The 21599-nt window shown below is 45.0% G+C and overlaps 1 protein-coding gene across 3 annotated transcripts in view; it reads right to left on the bottom strand.

Annotated features, from left to right (window-relative positions):
- srpk2 (SRSF protein kinase 2) overlaps window positions 1–21599 on the bottom strand; it is a 103009-nt gene that overhangs the window by 3989 nt on the left and 77421 nt on the right. For 2 of the 3 annotated variants that reach the window (XM_036969497.1, XM_036969499.1), the window contains 13 exons: window positions 20604–20746; window positions 19357–19465; window positions 18807–18894; window positions 18602–18689; window positions 18369–18475; window positions 16227–16392; window positions 13130–13155; window positions 12675–12990; window positions 10691–11578; window positions 5910–6025; window positions 5335–5442; window positions 5171–5240; window positions 939–1031 (listed from right to left, as the gene is read on the bottom strand). In XM_036969497.1, coding sequence (XP_036825392.1) covers window positions 939–1031; window positions 5171–5240; window positions 5335–5442; window positions 5910–6025; window positions 10691–11578; window positions 12675–12990; window positions 13130–13155; window positions 16227–16392; window positions 18369–18475; window positions 18602–18689; window positions 18807–18894; window positions 19357–19465; window positions 20604–20746 — 2318 coding nt within the window. Of the gene's footprint in view, window positions 1–402; window positions 496–938; window positions 1032–5170; window positions 5241–5334; window positions 5443–5909; window positions 6026–10690; window positions 11579–12674; window positions 12991–13129; window positions 13156–16226; window positions 16393–18368; window positions 18476–18601; window positions 18690–18806; window positions 18895–19356; window positions 19466–20603; window positions 20747–21599 lie in introns of all 3 variants that reach the window. The other variant, XM_036969498.1, reaches the window with a different exon arrangement.

A 21599-nucleotide genomic window follows, 5' to 3' on the forward strand; every position in this document is an offset into this window, starting at 1 on the left:
TTTTTTTCCCTTTTGGAACCCTTTTTTCTAAGTCTAATGTTAGGCACAATTTCTAAGGAATTGTATGTATTTCTAGGTGGACACCCACCACTACTACTGCAGACTCAGTGGAGGCTGCTGAGGGGAGGACGGCTCATAATAATAGCCAGAACGGAGCAAATGGAATGGCATCAAACACCTGGAAATAATGTGTTTGATGTATTTGAATCCACTGATTCTGCTCAGGTCGTCACCACGAGCCCATTCTCCCAAATTAAGGTGCCACCAACCACCTGTGTGCAGACTACAAGATTTGTTACAAGTGTAACAATGGTGTAAACCGTGTATGTACATGTACTAATATTTAGAGATATACCGTTCCTGTCATTGCCTCATAGGGGTAGTGACTCATCGTGACGTTACCTTTCTTGGAGAAAAACTCTCGGCTGTACTTCCCGGCGGCGACCACTTTGCGTGGAACCTTCCCCAATAGCTCCATGATCAGAGCGATGTGATCTGAACCCCGGCCATCACAGGCCACACCACCAAAGAACAGGCACGGCACAGCATTACATCACAAACATACGCACACGCTGAAGGGACGGACGGACACACTGCTGCCTGGACTCACCACACTGACTAACAGACAGACTGACTGACAGGACGGTAAGTCTCTCAAGAGGTTGGTGGAGAGGACTATGCCTAAACTGGTTTGATAGTGTGTGTGTGAATTACATACAGTACAATTCCCTCTTTATGTCCTTTCTATCTTTAACAACTGTTCACAACAATGGTGTGTTGGCCATTTGCTGCAAAACCCCTTATTGCTTTTGGACTTCTTATATCATTCCCATTCCACTCTATTAGTATTCCTGTGTGTCCATCTGACTGTCTGAGTCAGTGTGTGTGCTCAGGCGTCTGTGTGTCTCCGTCCCACCAGCACTTTCCCTCAGTGCTACCTCTTCGGTTGAAGAACTCCCGGGAATATTTTCCGGAGAGTGCAAAGTGCCGTGGAATAATGCCCAGCAGCTCAATGATGTGGGCTATATGGTCTACAGAGGAGAGAGGGAGAAAGGAGGAAGAGGAACACGAGGAGGAGGAGGAGAAGGGGGAGGAAGAGGAGAGAGGAAGAAAGGAGGAAGAGGAACAGGGAAAGGAGGAAAAGGAGAGAGGGAACAAGGAGGAATAAGAAAAGTAGGAGTAGAGGGAGAAAATATAAAGGAGAGAGAAAAAGGAGGACAAGGAACCGGAGAGGAGGGAATGGGAGATAAAAGAGAAGAAAGGAGGACAAGGAACCGGAGAGGAGGGAATGGGAGATAAAAGAGAAGAAAGGAGGACAAGGAACCGGAGAGGAGGGCATGGGAGATAAAAGAGAAGAAAGGAGGACAAGGAACCGGAGAGGAGGGCATGGGAGATAAAAGAGAAGAAAGGAGGACAAGCAAGGAAGGGAGAGGTAAGAGGAAAAGGAAAGAGGGGGAAAGTGAAAAAGAGGTAGAGACGGAGAGCTCAGTGTTAGTGACCCTACATCAGAGGTGGTGAGATGGAGTAGAGAGTGCAGTGGGTTTGGAGTAGAGAAACATGCATCTATTATCTTTCAATCTGAGAGACTCATCACCAAATAATGGTCTGATTCTAACTGAACACAATTCAGTGGCTCTCATTGTCATCAATTAAGATATCATGGCAGTATCTGTTTATACATATTTACTACTTGCCATTTATATTGATAGTATGGTGAAATATGTATGGGGTCAAATGTGGGTGGCTGGACATCAGATCAACAGGAGGGCTGATGTGACACTGTGCAGGATGTCAACTGGACTAGACTCAGGGATGGACAGGATGGTGGAGCTATGGGGTGGGTGGGGATTCAGACAGGAGCCAGAATAGATGGGGTTTAGGGAGCGAGAAGGTGTGGATGTGAAGGTTTTAACAATGGCGCCAGAGGACATGGCTGCAAATTTTATGAACTCCTAACCAATTGTGCTATTGTGTGTGTTTTTTCGTGTTATTTGTAACTTATTTTGTACATAATGTTTCTGCCACCGTCTCTTATGACCAAAAAGAGCTTCTGGATACCAGGACAGCGATTATTCACCTCGTATTGGACGAATAATTTTTCTTTAACGAGTTGGACATGAAGGATTTACTCCAGACACCTGACAAGGCCCAAATCCCCGGTTATTCGCATGAAGAAGAGACAGAGTTATCGGGGACGTAGGCCGGGGTGCCTTATAAGGATCCGACAGCAAATGGGTAATCTGCCTCTACCATCAGTCCTATTAGCCAACGTACAATCACTGGATTACACAAATATCCTACCAACGGGACATTAAAAACTGTAATATCTTATGTTTCACCGAGTCACGAAGTCTCAAGGTTTTGCTTGCCTGAGGTAGAGTATCTCATGATAAGTTGTAGACCACACCATTTACCAAGAGAGTTTTCATCTATATTTTTCATAGCTGTCTATTTACCACCACAGAACGATGCTGGCACTAAGACCGCACTCAATGAGCTGTATAAGGCCATAAGAAAACAGGAAAACGTTCGTTCAGAGGCGGCGCTCCTAGTGGCCGGGACTTTAATGCAGGGAAGCTTAAATCCGTTTTACCAGCATGTTAAATGTGCAACCAGAGTGGGGGAAAAAAACTCTAGACCACCTTTACTCCACACACAGATGCATACCAAGCTCTCCCTCACCCTCCATTTGGCAAATCTGACCATAATTATATCCTCCCGATTCCTGCTTTACAAGCAAAAACTAAAGCAGGAAGCACCAGTGACTTGCTCAATACAGAAGTGGTCAGATGACGCAGATGCTAAGTTACAGGACTGTTTTTCTAGCACAGACAGGAATATGTTCCGGGATTCCTCAGATGGCATTGAGGAGTACACCACGTCAGTCACTGGCTTTATCAATAAGTGCACTGAGCTGCCGCTTTCAAGGAGCAGGACTTTAACACGGAAGCTTATAAGAAATCCCGCTATAGCCTCCGACGAACCATCAAACAGGCAAAGCTTCAATACAGGACTAAGATTGAATCGTACTACACCGGCTCCGACACCCGTCAGATGTGGGAGAACTTGCAAACTATTACAGAATACAAAGGGAAGCACAGCCGCGAGCTGCCCAGTAACACGCTCCTACCAGATGAGCTGAATAACTTCTAGGCTCACTTCGAGTCAAGCAACACTGAAGCATACATGACAGCATCAGCTGTTCTGGACGACTGTATGATCACGCTCTCCGCGCATGCTCAGTTCCCTCCTGTACTCCTTGTTCACCCATGACTGCATGGCCAGGAATGACTCCAACACCATCATTAAGTTGCCGATAACACAACAGTGATAGGCCTGATCACCGACAATGATGAGACAGACAATATGGGGAGGAGGTCAGAGACCTGGCTGTGTGGTGCCAGGATAACAACATTTCACTCAACGTGGTCAACACAAAGGAGATGATTGTGGACTACAGGAAAAGGAGGACCGAGCATGCCCCCATTCTCCTCGACGGGGCTGTAGTGGAGCAGGTTGAGAGCTTCAAGTTCCTTGGTGTCCACATCACCAACAAACTAACATGGTCCAAACACACAAAGACAGTCGTGAAGAGGGCACGACAATGCCTATTCACCCTCAGGAGACTGAAAAGATTTGGCATGGGTCCTCTGATCCTCAAAATGTTCTACAGCTGCACCATCGAGAGCATCCTGACTGGTTGCATCACTGCCTGGTATGGCAACTGCTCAGCTTCCGACCGCAAGGCACTACAGAGGGTAGTGAGTACGGCTCAGTACATCACTGGAGCCAAGCTTCCTGCCACCCAGGACCTCTATACCAGGCGGTGTCAGAGGAAGGCCCTAGAAATTGTCAGACTCCAGCCACCCTGGTCATAGACTGTTCTTTCTGCTACCGCACGGCAAGAGGTACTGGAGCACCAAGTCTTGGTCCAAATGGCTTCTTAACAGCTTCTACCCCCAAGGCATAAAACTCCTGAACAGCTAATCAAATGGCTACCTGGACTATTTTTTTATTTAACACTTATTTTGATTAAAACTAGATTGTTGGTTAAGGGCTGGTAAGTAAGCATTTCACCTGTTGTATTCGGCGTATGTGACAAATAACATTTGATTTGGGATGTGAATATGGGGATAGGGAGAGTTTAGGGAGCAAGAAGGTGTGGATGTGAATATGGGGATAGGGAGAGTTTAGGCAGTGAGAAGGTGTGGATGTGAATATGGGGATTTGGAGAGTTTAGGGAGCGAGAAGGTGTGGATGTGAATATGGGGATAGGGAGAGTTTAGGCAGTGAGAAGGTGTGGATGTGAATATGGGGATAGGGATAGTTTAGGGAGTGAGAAGGTGTGGATGTGAATATGGGGATAGGGAGAGTTTAGGGAGTGAGAAGGTGTGGATGTGAATATGGGGATAGGGAGAGTTTAGGGAGCGAGAAGGTGTGGATGTGAATATGGGGATAGGGAGAGTTTAGGCAGTGAGAAGGTGTGGATGTGAATATGGGGATAGGGAGAGTTTAGGCAGTGAGAAGGTGTGGATGTGAATATGGGGATAGGGAGAGTTTAGGGAGTGAGAAGGTGTGAATGTGAATATGGGGATAGGGAGAGTTTAGGGAGCGAGAAGGTGTGGATGTGAATATGGGGATAGGGATAGTTTAGGGAACGAGAAGGTGTGGATGTGAATATGGGGATAGGGAGAGTTTAGGGAGTGAGAAGGTGTGGATGTGAATACTGGGATAGGGTGCGACAAGGTTTTAATGTGGGGATTGGATGAGTTAGGTCAGGTAAAGATGTTGAGTCAGGTATAGAATGTGAGGATAGATAAATAGATAATAGCAGATAGGGAAACTAGAAGGGACTATACTAAAATCTGCTGGACATCTTTAGTCCATGATTTGGGCCCATTGTTATAAAACAATTTACAATCAAGCTTTCATAATATCTACTACTACGACAGTGTATTACTATATATAACGTATCATCTAATTCAGTTGAGCAAATCTCACATGACAGTGCTACAACAGTTGTACCTACACAATTACTCAGTCTAAACACATATTAACAACACAACGACACATATTAAACAGCTATTTCTACATCACTACATAGATAAACATGTACTACTGTGTTTAGCATGAGGCTGGTCTATTAGGAGAACAGTGTGTATAGACTCACCCTCATCCCTGGAGTAGTCCTCCCCAGAGTGAGGCTCAAACAGGTAGTCTCCTGTAGCCAGCTCAAACGCCTGCAGGACACAGACCGGATAGTGTCATCAGTCAGTACTGATGTGTGTTTGTGTGCACAGGCATGTGTGTGAGTGTGTGTGTTTGTGTGCTCACCATGCATGCGGTGCTCCAGATGTCAGCAGGAGTGCTGTACCCAGCTCCTATCAGGACCTCTATGGAGCGGTACTGTCTGGTTTGAATATCCTCTGTGAAGTGCTTGTGCTGAGAGACAGTGAGGAAGAGATAGGAGAGAGAGAGGATAAAGAGAGAGGAGGAAGGAGAAAGAGAGGAGAGAGAGGAGCGAGAGAAAGTAGAGAGAGAGAGGGGAAAGAGAAAGGAAGAGAAAGAGCGAGAGAAAGAGGAGAGAGAGGAGATGGATAAACTATACTGTACTGTATATTATGCATCTGTGTCTATTGCAAAACACCCGTACACATACTGTGCACCAGGGCTCTCCATCTGTTCCTGGAGAACTACCGTCCAGTAGGTTTTCACTCCAACCCTAATCAAGCACACCTGATTCTAATAATTAGCTGGTTGAAAAGCTGAACCAGCTTAGTTACAACTGGGTTGGAGTGAAAACCTACAGGAGGGTAGCTCTCCAGGAAAAGGGTTTGAGAACCCTATACACACACAGTCATATACCTCCGTGTGCGTGCATACACACACACACACACACACACACTTACCACCCAGCAGGCGTTGCCCAGGTCAGCTATCTTGACTCGGAGTGTGTCAGCGTTGCGAGGGTCCAGGGGGTTGACCAGGAGGTCTGCTGCTTTGGCCTTGGCTAGAACTACATCATCTAGTTAGGATAAATGTGTTATTGTTGGGGAAAAGGTCTATGACTTCATGTCAAGTCAAATCAAATCAAATGTGATACAACCTTACAGTGAAATGCTTACACATGAGCACCTAACCAACAATGCAGTTTAAAAAATACAGATAAGAATAATAAAATAAAGTGACAAGTAATTAAAGAGCAGCAGCAAAATAACAATAGTGAGAATATATACAGGGGGATACTGGTACAGAGTCAAGGAGCGAGGGCACCGGTTAGTTGAGGTAATATGTACATGTAGGTAGAGTTATTAAAGTGACTATGCATAGATGACAACGACAGAGAGTGCAGTGGTGTAAAAGGGGGGGGGCAATGCAAATTGTCTAGGTAGCCATTTGATTCGGTGCTCATGAGTCTTATGGCTTTGGGGTAGAAGCTGTTTAGAAGCCTCCTTGGATCTAGACTTGGTGCTTCGGTACCACTTGTCATGCGGTAGCAGAGAGAACAGTCTATGACCAGGGTGGCTGGTGTCTTTGACAATTTTTAGGGCCTTCCTCTGACACTGCCTGGTATAGAGGTCCTGGATGGCAGGAAGCTTGGCCCCGGTGATGTACTGGGCCATTTGCACTACCCGCTGTAGTGCCTTGTGGTCGGAGGCCGAGCAGTTCTCCTACCAGGCAGTGATGCAACCAGTCAGGATGCTCTCGATGGTGCATCTGTAGAACATTTTGAGGATCTGAGGACCCATGCCAAATCTTTTCAGTCTCCTGTGGGGGAATAGGTTTTGTAGTGCCTTCTTCACGACTGTTTTGGTGTGCTTGGACCATGTTAGTTTGTTGGTGATGTGGACACCAAGGAATTTGAAGCTCTCAACCTGCTCCACTGCAGCCTCGTCAATGAGAATGGGGGCATGCTCGGTCCTCTTTTTTCTGTAGTCCACAATCATCACGTTGAGAGAGAGGTTGTTATCCTGGCACCACATGGCCAGGTCTCTGACCTCCTCCCTATCGGCTGTCTTGTCAGTGATCAGGCCTACCACTGTTGTGTCATCGGCAAACTTGATGATGGTGTTAGAGTTGTGCCTGGCCGTGAAGGCATGAGTGAACAGGGAGTACAGGAGGGGACTGAGCACGTACCCCTGAGGGGCCCTGTATTGAGGATCAGCGTGGCGGATGTGTTGTTACCTGCCCTTACCACCTGGGGGCGGCCCGTCAGGAAGTCCAGGATCCAGTTGCAGAGGGAGATGTTTAGTCCCAGGGTCCTTAGCTTATTAATTGAGCTTTGAGGGCACTATGGTGTTGAAAGCTGAGTTGTAGTCAATGATAGGCACTCTCACATAGGTGTTCCTTTTGTCCAGGTAGGAAAGGGCAGTGTGGAGAGTAATAGAGATTGTATCATCTGTGGATCTGTTGGGGCGGTATGCAAATTGGAGTGGGTTTCTGGGATAATGGTGTTGATGTGAGCCATGACCAGCCTTTCAAAGCACTTCAAGGCTACAGACGTGAGTGCTGTGGGTCGGTAGTCATTTAGGCAGGTTACCTTAGTGTTCTTGGGCACAGGCACTATGGTGGTCTGCTTAAAACATGTTGGTATTACAGACTCGAACAGGGAGATGTAAGTGAAGGCACTTGCCAGTTGGTCAGCACATGCTCGCAGTACACGTCCTGGTAATCTGTCTGTCCCTGCGGACTTGTGAATGTTGACCTGTTTAAAGGTCTTTCTCACATCGGCTGCGAAGAGCGTTATCACATAGTCTTTCGGGAACAGCTGATGCTCTCATGCATGTTTTAGTGTTATTTGCTGCGAAGCGAGCATATTAGTACTGTAGTTTAGCTCATCTGGTAGGTAGTCTTGTGTCACTGGGCAGCTCTCGGCTGTGCTTCCCTTTGTAGCCTGGTTTGCAAGGGCATAGTGGGATTTCTTATAAGCTTCCGGGTTGCTCCTTGAAAGCGGCAGCTCTAGTCTTTAGCTCAATGCTGGATGTTAACTGTAATCCATGGCTTCTGGTTGGGGTATGTACTAGAGTTCGACCGATTAATCGGAATGGCCGAATTAGGGACGATTTCAAGTTTTCATAACAATCGGAAATCGGTATTTTTGGACACTGATTTGGCCAATTTTTTATGTTTTTTTTACATCTTTATTTAATCTTTACTTAACTAGGCAAGTCAGTTAAGAACGCATTCTTATTTTCAATGACGGCCTAGGAACGGTGGGTTAACTGCCTTGTTCAGGGGCACAACGACAGATTTTTACCTTGTCAGCTCAGGGATTCAATCTTGCAACCTTACAGTTAACTAGTCCAACGCTCTAACCACCTGCCTCTCATTGCACTCCACGAGGGGCCTGCCTGTTACGCGAATGCAGTAAGCCAAGGTAAGTTGCTAGCTAGCATTAAACTTATCTTATAAAAAACAATCAATCAATCAATCATAATCACTAGTTAACTACACATGGTTGATGATATTACTAGTTTATCTAGCGTATCGTTGCTCCAATGTGTACCTATCCATAAACATCAATGCCTTTCTTAAAATCAATACACAGAAGTATATATTTTTAAACCTGCATATTTAGCTAAAATAAATCCAGGTTAGCAGGCAATTTTAACCAGGTGAAATTGTGTCACTTCTCTTGCATTCATTGCACGCAGTCAGTGTATATGCAACAGTTTGGGCCGCCTAATTTGCCAGAATTTTACGTAATTATGACATAACATTGAAGGTTGTGCAATGTAACAGGAATATTTAGACTTAGGGATGCCACCCGTTGGATAAAATACGGAACGGTTCCGTATTTCACTGAAAGAATAAACGTCTTGTTTTCGAGATGATAGTTTCCGGATTCGACCATATTAATGACTTAAGGCTCATATTTCTGTGTGTTATTAAGTTATAACTAAGTCTATGATTTGATAGAGCAGTCTGACTGAGCGATGGTAGGCACCAGCAGGCTCGTAAGCATTCATTCAAACAGCACTTTCGTGCGTTTGCCAGCAGCTGTTTATGACTTCAATCCCATCAACTCCCGAGATTAGGCTTGTGTAACTGATGTGAAATGGCTAGCTAGTTAGCGGGGTGCGCGCTAATATCGTTTCAAACGTCACTTGCTCTGAGACTTGGAGTGGTTGTTCTCCTTGCTCTGCATGGGTAACACTGCTTCGAGGGTGGCTGTTGTCGATGTGTTCCTGGTTCGAGCCCAGGTAGGAGCGAGGAGAGGGACGGAAGCTATACTGTTACACTGGCAATACTAAAGTGCCTATAAGAACATCCAATAGTCAAAGGTTAATGAAATACAAATGGTATAGAGAGAAATAGTCCTATAATTCCTATAATAACTACAACCTAAAACTTCTTACCTGGGAATATTGGAGACTCCTGTTAAAAGGAACCACCAGCTTTCATATGTTGTCATGTTCTGAGCAAGGAACTTAAACGTTAGCTTTCTTACATAGCACATATTGCACTTTTACTTTCGTCTCCAACACTTTGTTTTTGCATTATTTAAACCAAATTGAACATGTTTCATTATTTATTTGAGGCTAAATTGATTTTATTGATGTATTATATTAAGTTAAAATAAGTGTTCATTCAGTATTGTTGTAATTGTCATTATAACAAACAAAAAAATGTGATTAATCGGTAGCAGCTTTTTTTTGGTCCTCCAATAATCGGTATCGGCGTTGAAAAATCATAATCGGTCGACCTCTAGTATGTACCTTCGGTCACTGTGGGGACGACGTCATCGATGCACTTATTGATAAAGCCATTGACTGACGTGGTATACTCCTCAATGCCATCTGAAGAATCCCGGAACATATTCCACTCTGTGCTAGCAAAACAGTCCTGTAGCTTAGCATCTGCTTCATCTGACCACATTTTTATGGTGCTTCCTGCTTTAATTCTTGCTTGTAAGCAGGAATCTGGAGGATAGAATTATGGTCAGATTTGCCAAATGGAGGGTGAGGGAGAGCTTTGTATGCATCACTGTGTGTGGAGTATAGGTAGTCCAGAGTTGTTTTGAGCAATAGCTCAAGACTTCCTTAGATATCGTGCACAAAAATACATAGTCTGCCGCCCCTTGTCTTACCAGACGCTGCTGTTTTATCCTGCCGGTACGGCGTATATCTAGCCAGCTGTATGTTGATAGTGTCGTCGTTCAGCCACGACTCCGTGAAGCATAAGATATTACAGTTTTGAATGTAATTTAATTTATTGCGTAGGTAATCGATTTTCTTCTCCAAATATTGCATGTTTGCTAGCAGAATGGAAGGAAGTGGGGGTTTATTCGATCACCTACGAATTCTCAGAAGGCAGCTCGCCCTCCGGCACTTTTTCTCTGCCTCCTCTTCAAGCAAATCACGGGGATCTGGGCCTGTTCCCGAGAAAGCAGTAAATTGTTCGCGTAGGACTCGTCAGACTCTGACGTCCAGAAGTTATTTTCGGTCATAAGAGATGGTAGCGGCAACATTATGTACAAAATATTTTTTTTTTTTACAAGTTACAAACAACGCAAATTAACTAACAAAAAAACACAATCTGTTGGGGACACACTTCACTACCTCCTCCCCCACACGAGAATGCCTTCTTCTCCGGTGCAATTTTAGCTGTATATGCACATCAGTGTCCATGCATGTGGGTGAAAGAGTGAAAGAGAGAGAAAAATATAGAGAAAGGAGAAATATCTGACCTTTAGGCGTGTCCCCAGTGCTTGAGGACGACACAGTACGACTGCGGTCTGCAGTGGGGCTGTGAGGGGATGTCCTGGACCCCGGTTGACCAGCTTCGCCCACTGTGACGGGGCTACCCGGGTCAGGGTCCAGAGGCAGGTCAGGGAAACGTGGCGCCGTGCCCCTGTGGCGCTGCGCCCCGTTGGTCAGGCCTGGCGTGACCACCTCGCCATTGAAGAGCTCGTAGGAGGAGCTGAGGGAGCTTTGATCCCTGTCCGTGCAGCTGATCTCTGACTCTACCAGGGGGCAGTGCAGAGGGATGGGGGAGGAGGTAGGGGCTGGGGGGTTGGCTCTGGGACATCTCTCCCTGTCCCTCTCCTCACCCCCTAGGTGGACATGGCCATTGGTTTTGGTGGTGTTGTTGTTGTGTCCCATGGTGGTGGAGATGGAGTTAGTGAGGTCGTCAGCGCCTGTTTCTGTTTCATCAGCATCGTCGTCTTCATCATCATCGTCATCATCATCGTCGTCGTCATCATCCTCCTCCTCTTCCTCTTTGTCCTTTTCCTGCTCCTTGGTCTCCTCACCCTTCACCTCCTCCTCTGTTCTTGGTTCCTCTTTCTCATCTTTTTCGGCAGGAGCTGTAACCAAGTCCTCTTCATCGTCATCCTCTTCTTCCCCATCTTCCTCCTCCACCTCCTCATTGTCATTCTCTTCCTTGACCTCCTCTTTCTCCCCCTCTTCCTCTAGGTTCGCGGTAGCTCCGTTGCCATCCCCAGGTGTAGTGGTGGTGGGTGTGGGGTTCTGTGTCTCGGTCTCTGGGGTAGTGCTGGGGGTGGGCTCCCCCTCTGGCCCTGCTGCTGCCTCTGGGGTGGGGGGCACCTCTGACTGCTCCTGAGGTGTGGCTGCACCTGAAAGACAGGGGGAGAGAAAGAGTGGAGGAGTGAAAAAGAGAGAAGGGAGAGAGGGAGAGAGAGGGGTTGGGAGGAAAGCGAGAGCTTGGGTTAGACTGTAGTTGTTTATGAATCCGCCTTGCATTTCTCCCACGCAGTACACTCTAAAACAATTCAGGGTTGTTTGGATGACCCAACTACTGGGTTACAGGCATTAGGTCACTTAGTTATTTAAAAAAAAATTAAGAGCAAGGTTGTGTTGTTGATGCTGGGTTTATTCTGGGTTATTGAGTTACGACCCAGCGCGTCAGATCAGAAGACTGGAGCCGTGGCTTAATAGGGCCATGCTTTCCGGTAGTTATTTTTAGTCACCTGCAAGAGTAAATGTTATTCCGGTAAATCTGTTCTGTTGTATTGGTATCACATGTTAAGGTTGAACATTGACATTGTTGTAGATTCAATGATGCTTACAGAAGTGTATGAGTTCCAAAACTTTTCTGCAATATGTAAATAATATGTTATAATTTTATTTCTCAGCATATGTATTGTGCACAAAGGAAAATGTTATTTTGTAGTATACAAACTTAACATGATGAACAGGAATTAAATTTACACTCACGGGTAGCCAAAAATTATTAAAACCCACGGCCCTAATAGGCCAAACCTCTTGAAAATAACCTATGAATTACATTAAAAAAGACTCAGGTGCTGGGTTAACCCAACACGAAAGTCAACAAAAACCCAATTGATGATTAAATTAATCCATGTTTGGGTAATTCAACAACCCAACTGGCAGGGTAAAAATAACCCAGCATGTGTTTTGTCCAATATTTACCCAGCACTGGGTTACCAAATAAACCAAATGTTGTTGTTTTTAACCCAGCACCTTTTAGAGTGTCGGCCTAGAGTGGGTGGAGAGGTTGGAGGCTGGCTCGTCCTCCTCCAGTTCTCCATTCAATTCTATTCACTCTCAGCTTGGTACAGAACTCTATCCACACAGCTCTGACACACACACACACAATGGAATGAGTGAATAAGCAACACATTGAGTGAATGAGTATAAAACCATCACCACCACCACCACACTGATTTACAATCACACCATGTAACTCACAGGTGTGATTGGTTAGCCTGGTTGGCCTCTCCCTCTCTGTCTCCCCTTCCTCCTCCTCGTCTCCATCCTCTTCATCGTAATCATCGTCGTCGTCATCACTCTCGCCGAGTGCGACGGCGGGCCCCAGGGCCGCGTTGCGGGGTGTGTGTTTTGGGGAGTGTGTCCCCCCCTCACCATCGGGGCCCTCTGTGGCCCTCTGTTTCTCAGCCTCTCTCTCCAGGGCCTCGATCTCCCGCATGCGTATCTCCAACAGCTCGGTCTGACGCTTCTGTTTTTTCTTCAGCTTCTTCTTCTTGTTCTTAGAGATCTTCCCTACCTAGAGAAGAGGAGAGAGGAGGAGGAAGAGTCTATTAAAGTCACTGACTTACAACGACCTATGGGCTGAGTGACTAGAATTAGATAGAAAACATTGTATATTCTGCTCTGAGATTTATACAGAACATTGTGGTACTCACCGGTTTGGCCTGTGGTGCTGTGCTGACTGTTGGGATGAAAAAGAGTCAGAGTCAGGAAAAAGTTCACCTTCAAACATATCATCCCCACAAAGTCCTATAATAATATACAGTGCCTTGCGAAAGTATTCGGCCCCCTTGAACTTTGCAACCTTTTGCCACATTTCAGGCTTCAAACATAAAGATATAAAACTGTATTTTTTTGTGAAGAATCAACAACAAGTGGGACACAATCATGAAGTGGAACGACATTTATTGGATATTTCAAACTTTTTTAACAAATCAAAAACTGAAAAATTGGGCGTGCAAAATTATTCAGCCCCCTTAAGTTAATACTTTGTAGCGCCACCTTTTGCTGCGATTACAGCTGTAAGTCGCTTGGGGTATGTCTCTATCAGTTTTGCACATCGAGAGACTGACATTTTTTCCCATTCCTCCTTGCAAAACAGCTCGAGCTCAGTGAGGTTGGATGGAGAGCATTTGTGAACAGCAGTTTTTAGTTCTTTCCACAGATTCTCGATTGGATTCAGGTCTGGACTTTGACTTGGCCATTCTAACACCTGGATATGTTTATTTTTGAACCATTCCATTGTAGATTTAGCTTTATGTTTTGGATCATTGTCTTGTTGGAAGACAAATCTCCGTCCCAGTCTCAGGTCTTTTGCAGACTCCATCAGGTTTTCTTCCAGAATGGTCCTGTATTTGGCTCCATCCATCTTCCCATCAATTTTAACCATCTTCCCTGTCACTGCTGAAGAAAAGCAGGCTCAAACCATGATGCTGCCACCACCATGTTTGACAGTGGGAATGGTGTGTTCAAAGTGATGAGCTGTGTTGCTTTTACGCCAAACATAACGTTTTGCATTGTTGCCAAAAAGTTCAATTTTGTTTTCATCTGACCAGAGCACCTTCTTCCACATGTTTGGTGTGTCTCCCAGGTGGCTTGTGGCAAACTTTAAACAACACTTTTTATGGATATCTTTAAGTAATGGCTTTCTTCTGCCACTCTTCCATAAAGGCCAGATTTGTGCAATATACGACTGATTGTTGTCCTATGGACAGAGTCTCCCACCTCAGCTGTAGATCTCTGCAGTTCATCCAGAGTGATCATGGGCCTCTTGGCTGCATCTCTGATCAGTCTTCTCCTTGTATGAGCTGAAAGTTTAGAGGGACGGCCAGGTCTTGGTAGATTTGCAGTGGTCTGATACTCCTTCCATTTCAATATTATCGCTTGCACAGTGCTCCTTGGGATGTTTAAAGCTTGGGAAATCTTTTTGTATCCAAATCCAGCTTTAAACTTCTTCACAACAGTATCTCGGACCTGCCTGGTGTGTTCCTTGTTCATGATGCTCTCTGCGCTTTTAACGGACCTCTGAGACTATCACAGTGCAGGTGCATTTATACGGAGACTTGACTACACACAGGTGGATTGTATTTATCATCATTAGTCATTTAGGTCAACATTGGATCATTCAGAGATCCTCACTGAACTTCTGGAGAGAGTTTGCTGCACTGAAAGTAAAGGGGCTGAATACTTTTGCACGCCCAATTTTTCAGTTTTTGATTTGTTAAAAAAGTTTGAAATATCCAATAAATGTCGTTCCACTTCATGATTGTGTCCCACTTGTTGTTGATTCTTCACAAAAAAATACAGTTTTATATCTTTATGTTTGAAGCCTGAAATGTGGCAAAAGGTCGCAAAGTTCAAGGGGGCCGAATACTTTCGCAAGGCACTGTATACCCCTGAATAAGATAACACCCCATTCAATTATTTATACCCTCTTATAGACTTCATACAGAATCTTTATTTATACCCTCTTATAGACTTCATACATAATCTTTATTTATACCCTCTTATAGACTTCATACAGAATCTTTATTTATACCCTCTTATAGACTTCATACAGAATCTTTATTTATACCCTCTTATAGACTTCATACAGAATCTTTGGATGAACTGTGAGTTGAATGGAATGCCCACATACATATAAGTCATCGTCATTCCAGCCTGACTCATAGGTGTGTGAGCAGTATGAGGATGTCTGGAACAATACTGATTTCTGAGGAAAAGTCAGTCATGGAATTACCGTTAATTACAGAGGGTTCCTGTTGGTTGAGCTGAATGTGATTGACAGACAGCTCATGGAGGGGTTCATGAGGAGTTCATGAGGGGGTCAAGACCCCTTGCTTTGACTACATTCGTGTGATGTCAAGACTACTTGACCCCTGACTGCCAGGGAACACACGTGACAGGACAAACAAGTAGTAAAGTTTCAGGGAGAAGTTGAAGGAACATAGGCCAAGACAATAGGGAAGTGTGCGCTGGCCAGATAAGAATGCTTAAAAACTCTGCTTCCACCCTTTCCTCCTTGCTAAAGGCACGTTTCCGTGATCACTCTCACAAACATATAGCTTTTAGTGGAGCCACAAGCTCTCAAGCAATCTCTGTGCCTATCAAATCAAACTAGGAGAGAGCTCTCATCAGATTGATTGGTTGGCTCAGGCTGGCAAGCTGAAGCAACAAACTAAGAGACCGCCCAACTGATTGATTCATCTGATTGATTCATAGATTCCTTAATGGTGTGACCGGTGTACTGATACACAGCAGGACACTCCAGTTATCAGAACCGCCGATAGATTCATCTACTGCTAGTAGGATAGTGGTTAAAAACAGTGGAACAGAGACTTCCCTACACTAGCATTAGACCTTGTCTTTAAGTAAGCAATTGGTCATAAGAATCAAAAGGTTCATGATGAATTACTCTCATACCTCCTCTACAAAGAGCGCACTGTACCGATTCAACTAAGACTGAACCTCAAGTCAAGCAGCGAAAGATATCTCTACACAGGTTTAGGGTAAAACAGTCCTAAGTACTCCTTTAAAATATATCTGACAGGCTTTATTCACTCTTCACTGTTGGACTCCCAAAACACTTCAGTTTGAAATGAGGAGAAGGCTACAATAACTAACTATTTGGATAACGCTTAGAGGGATAGTTCACCTTCAAATTTTGTCAGATGGCTTAGGAAAAACTGTTATTAAACCTGTTATTTTCTTCTACAGACAGTGAGTTAGCGGGTGAGGTGGTCTGTACCCTACCTGCAGATCCAGAGGGCGGGGGCGCCCCAGCCTTCTGCCACTCTGTGGCCTCCACGGCCATGCGGCGGACAAACGCATCGTCCACACACATCAGGATGTTCTCCGGCTTGATGTCTGTGTGAATGATCTTACACTTGCTGTGGAGGTAGTCCAAGCCCTGCAGAACCTACATGAACACAGGAACACAAGCATGCACAAATGCGCACACACACACAAACACAGACACACGTGTAAGCAAACACAAACACACACACACAAATCCCAGATGAAACACCACTGATGCTCTCACAACGCTAAATGAACCATTCCTTAGATCTTAGTCATCCTTCATCGGGGACAAGGCTGCTGTTGTTGTTTTGTTTGGTGTGTGTGTGTGTTTGCCAGTGTTTGATTTTAGGGGCTTTTGTATTGAAGTTGAGAGCAGTTTCTATTCATCTTCAGTGGGCTTTTCAAGTGGGAGGCAGCAGAGATGAACAGATAACTTTAATTCACATGCTGCTCTGCCCTGGTCTTCAGGGGGAAGGCCTGTGAAGGCCTTGTGAAGTCAACAACACGTATTGTACTGGACTGGACTGACCTGCAGTAGTGCCTCTGGCTGCCAATATCACTTCTCTTCCTCTCATTGTTGGTGCTAATAAAGAGTGTTTATGGAAGTGAAAGTGTGTATGTGAATGTGTCTGAGTCAAGTAAATGAGGATGTGTGAGTGTGTACTTGCGTGAGTGAGTTTGTGCCCGTTCGTGCATGAATGCGTGAGTGTGTGTTAGTGCTTTTTAAGGTCTGTTCGGTTTCGGTTAGATTATTTACAAAATAGTCACGGTTTTGGATTAATATGATTTTTTTTTAAACATTAAAGGCACTATGCATTATGTGGGTTGAATACTGTGACAACACAGAATAAAACAATGAATACATGTCCTATGACAGTAGTGACTGCCCAATACTGTTTATCACTTATTAACCATAATTTATTCACATTACTTAAAAAAAATATGTATGTTGTGTATATCTCTCTAGTGGTGTGGGGGATGTGCTTTGGCAAAATGGGTGGGGTTATATCCTGCCTGTTTGGCCCTGTCCGGGGGTATCGTCGGACGGGGCCACAGTGTCTCCCGACCCCTCCTGTTTCAGCCTCCAGTATTTATGCTGCTGTAGTTTAAGTGTCGGGGGGCTAGGGTCAGTTTGTTATATCTGGAGTATTTCTCCTGTCTTATCCGGTGTCCTGTGTGACTTTAAGTATGCTCTCTCCAATTCTAATTTTTTTTCTCTCTCTCTCTCTCTCTCTCTCTCTCTCTCTCGGACCATGCCTCAGGACTACCTGGCATGATGACTCCTTGCTGTCCCCAGTCCACCTGGCCGTGCTGCTGCTCCAGTTTCAACCGTTCTGCCTGCGGCTATGGAACCCTGACCTGTTCACCGGACCTGCTACCTGTCCCAGACCTGCTGTTTTCAACTCTCTAGAGACAGCAGGAGCGGTAGAGATACTCTTAATGATCGGCTATGAAAAGCCAACTGACATTTACTCCTGAGGTGCTGACTTGCTGCACCCTCGACAACTACTGTGATTATTATTATTTGACCATGCTGGTCATTTATGAACATTTGAACATCTTTGCCATGTTCTGTTATAATCTCCACCCGGCACAGCCAGAAGAGGACTGGCCACCCCTCATAGCCTGGTTCCTCTCTAGGTTTCTTCCTAGGTTTTGGCCTTTCTAGGGAGTTGTTCCTAGCCACCGTGCTTCTACACCTGCACTGCTTGCTGTTTGGGGTTTTAGGCTGGGTTTTTGTACAGCACTTTGAGATATCAGCTGATCTAAATTTGATTTGTATTATATTTGTTTATTTGATTAATTTATTATTTCATTCCAATTCATCATCTCATCTCTAGAGATGTTGCCTATGCTGTCTGACAAAATCCCTATTTTAGTAGTTCTTCAAAGTAAAGAAGACATACTTTTATGACTGCTGAATACCAAATATCAATCACTTCGATCATTGACTTTCAGGTAGAGATACCTCGCGAAGCAATTGCACTCTATCCCTCTCTCGTGTTCTACTGTCCCTTCTCTCCCTTCCATGTCTGCCCCACATAGACCAGACAAGTAGGTGGTCACCGCTCAGCACTAGCGTGTGTGGCATACCTGTTTGATAATGCTCTTAACACAGGGAAGAGGAAGGCCCTGGTAGTTGGACTTGATGATCCACTTTAGAAGGTGGTGTCCGAGAACCTCAAACACCATACACACATCTGGGACAGCTGGTCAAGGAGGACCACAGCTTCATCACTGAGATACATATGCAGATACATACGCAGATATAAAGAGCATATAAGTATACACACACATCCACACACAACCTCTGTAGACAAGGATACGTATTCCGTTGATTCCAGAGATCTTGAAGTCATCTATCAGCTGAACCACCATTTCTTTGTTTTGGTCAGAGGGGTCACTCTCTCTCACCTGGAGATGAACGACAAACAATAGAGAGATCAGGGCGGAGGGTGTGAGAGAGGTGTGCGAGGCATGGGGAAACGAAACACACACACAAACACACACACACCCAGAGTCACTACTCACACATCTGAGCAGTTTGATCTCATCCAAGGCTGTCTCTGTGTAATGCTGAGCACTCTTCACCACCTTCATCGCCACAAAGTTCTTCACCCTGAAACAAGAAACACATAACACACAGAGATCCATATCACAACATGATGGACTACAGCAGAGCTAGCCATGCAACACTGGAGTTGAACCAATCAATCACAGATTGTGGAAAAACACACTGTTGGGGAAGATGTTTACTGGTAATGGTTTCATATCCAAGGACAATGTCCATGTGAGTGAGGAACAGTGTACAGTGTATGATTGTGTAATTGATTTAATTGGGGCTAATTGAGGATATGGGCGAGCTGTACGACGTAACCTAGTGAACGGTGATATTCTGACACTGAGACTGTTAGGCATCAGTGTGGTTAACACTTTGGCACTATGTGTCATTACACTGCAGCTGCTACTGTCTACTGTGTCACTGTGTAGGAGTGGTTTTGTTGCAGCCGTTGTCATGGTAATGAGTTGGTAATAGTGGTGACCCGTCTGACTCCCGTTGACAGGTGTGTGTGTGACTCACTGGATGTCCCAGCACAGCCATACGGTGGAGAAGTGACCCCAGCCCAGCTTGCGGATCACATGATACCTCCCATTGAACAAGTCCCCTATCTTCACCGGATGGTATCCACCTGAGAGAGATAGAGAGAGAGAGAAGAGAGAGAAGAGAGGGAGATACTATTAGAAAAACCTAGATAATCAAGATACTGATACGTCGAGCCGAGCTACTGAATCTATGCTATCAGTAAGAGGGAGGGCGTGAGAGAGGATTAAGAAAGAGAGTGAGTGAGTGAGTGAGAGAGAGAGAGTGAGTGAGAAGGTCCTCAGTAGGTCCTCACAGCTATCAGGATATCAGGCTCCTCAGTGGAAAGACCACTCCCTCTTGGCACAGACAACAACCTTGAGCCTTGGTGCTGGTGCCAAGCATATAGAGCTTCTGGCAAGTCACACACTGCTGCAAATGACATTAGGAGCCAGCAGGGATGATATAAGAGACAGAGTAAGAGGTAGAGAGAGAGAAAGGAGACGAAGATATGGGTTTAAGTGTATTGGAGTTTGTGTAAGGCTGCATGCTTCCCAGCCGAAACAGTATTATGATGACATTTTGTGAGGTTTTTGTTCGTTTTGGACTTCGTGTTGAGGCACACAACATTTCTTATAGAGGCAGGCCATAGTTTGGAGCCCTTTTTGTTTGGTCAACAGTAGAGATTCTTCAATAAAGTATTTGTTGTCATTCAATGAGAGACAACTCATTTTCATGCACATTTTTTCTTTGAGAAATACAGCACCAAACATTTTGTTAGATGTAAAATTGTTTGACAGATATCCTCGGAAAAAACGTCAAAATGAACAACACATTTCTTTAGTTACTTTAGATAAATTCGGACTATTTTGATGTGAGCATATACTGGCTACAGCATCTCAAAATGGACAAATAATACTATTGCCGCTTTTTTCTAGTTTTTCAAGCGAAGGCCTTTTGAGGGAGTATGCAAGCACACTCGGCTAGGCGCCAGCCGAACTTAAGCGTGCTGACGCCTTCAGTGAGTGTGTCTAGGGAGGGGGGTGTATGTGGCATGTGTGTGAGAAAGACGGGAGAAATAAAGAGTGTAGAGGTAGAGAGGTAAAGAGAGAAAGGGAGAGGAGATAAGAGTTACGAAGACAGAACTGGATACTTGTGTATGCATGTATAAGCTTTGGAAGTTCTACACGTGTGTGTGTGTGCGTGCATGCGTGTGGGGGTTTGTGAGTGTGTATTATCTCCCCCACCTTTGCAGTAGTCTGTGGGGTCCTCCTGCTCCTCATCGTCAGAGCCTAATATCTCCTCCTCTGGCTCTGGGGGGACGGCCGGCTCAGGGGGGGCTGGAGGGGGAGGTGGGGCAGACACCGGGGCTTTTTGCTGGGTCTCAGGCCTGACAGAGAGAGAGAGAGATACTGTTAGAACCTGAATTGGTTAGGGTAGGAACAACCCTTTCCGCGTACAACATACTAACACACAATTACACTAGAATCATCACTGCAGCCGATATGTTTAGCTGGATGCCATTTCTCTTTAAGATCTGATTCCATCTCGGAGCCCATCCTCAATCCTTTTCCCTAGCCTTTGGTGTTCTCAGATCTGAAAGGATTGGAAATGGAACGAGGCCCATGAGGAAGAGAAAATATACATGTCTGCTATATTTTTAAGGGCTTAGTATCTTATCAATAAGACAGTGTGTGACTTCTCTTCCCCCTGTGAAAAGTCTGTTCCAGCCTGAGAGGGTGAGCCACTTTAATTCAGTGTTGTCTGTATGTTCAATGTTTAGCTATGCGGTGTGATGTTGAGGAGGAGTGAGCTAGTTCCATAGCATCAATGAGGAGCGGCAGGGTAGCCTAGTGGTTAGAGTGTTGGACTAGTAACCGGAAGGTTGCGAGTTCAAACCCCCGAGCTGACAAGGTACAAATCTGTCGTTCTGCCCCTGAACAGGCAGTTAACCCACTGTTCCCAGGCCGTCATTGAAAATAAGAATTTGTTCTTAACTGACTTGCCTGGTTAAATAAAGGTTAAAAAAAAAAAAAAAAAAAAAAAAAAAAGGAACCCCCCCAGAAACAAGAGTGTCTATTCATTTAGATGACATAACATTATCATAACATGAAATAACACACAAACTGGACAGTTGTATCGCCATCTCTCATTCAAAGACTCTATCATGTATTGTTGTCTCTATCTTCTTGCCCTTTGTACTTTTGTCTGTGCAAAATAATGCTTGTACCCTACCATGTTTT

This window comes from Oncorhynchus mykiss, chromosome 30 (assembly GCF_013265735.2).
Source record: "Oncorhynchus mykiss isolate Arlee chromosome 30, USDA_OmykA_1.1, whole genome shotgun sequence".
In the NCBI taxonomy this organism is placed as follows: Eukaryota; Metazoa; Chordata; class Actinopteri; order Salmoniformes; family Salmonidae; genus Oncorhynchus; species Oncorhynchus mykiss.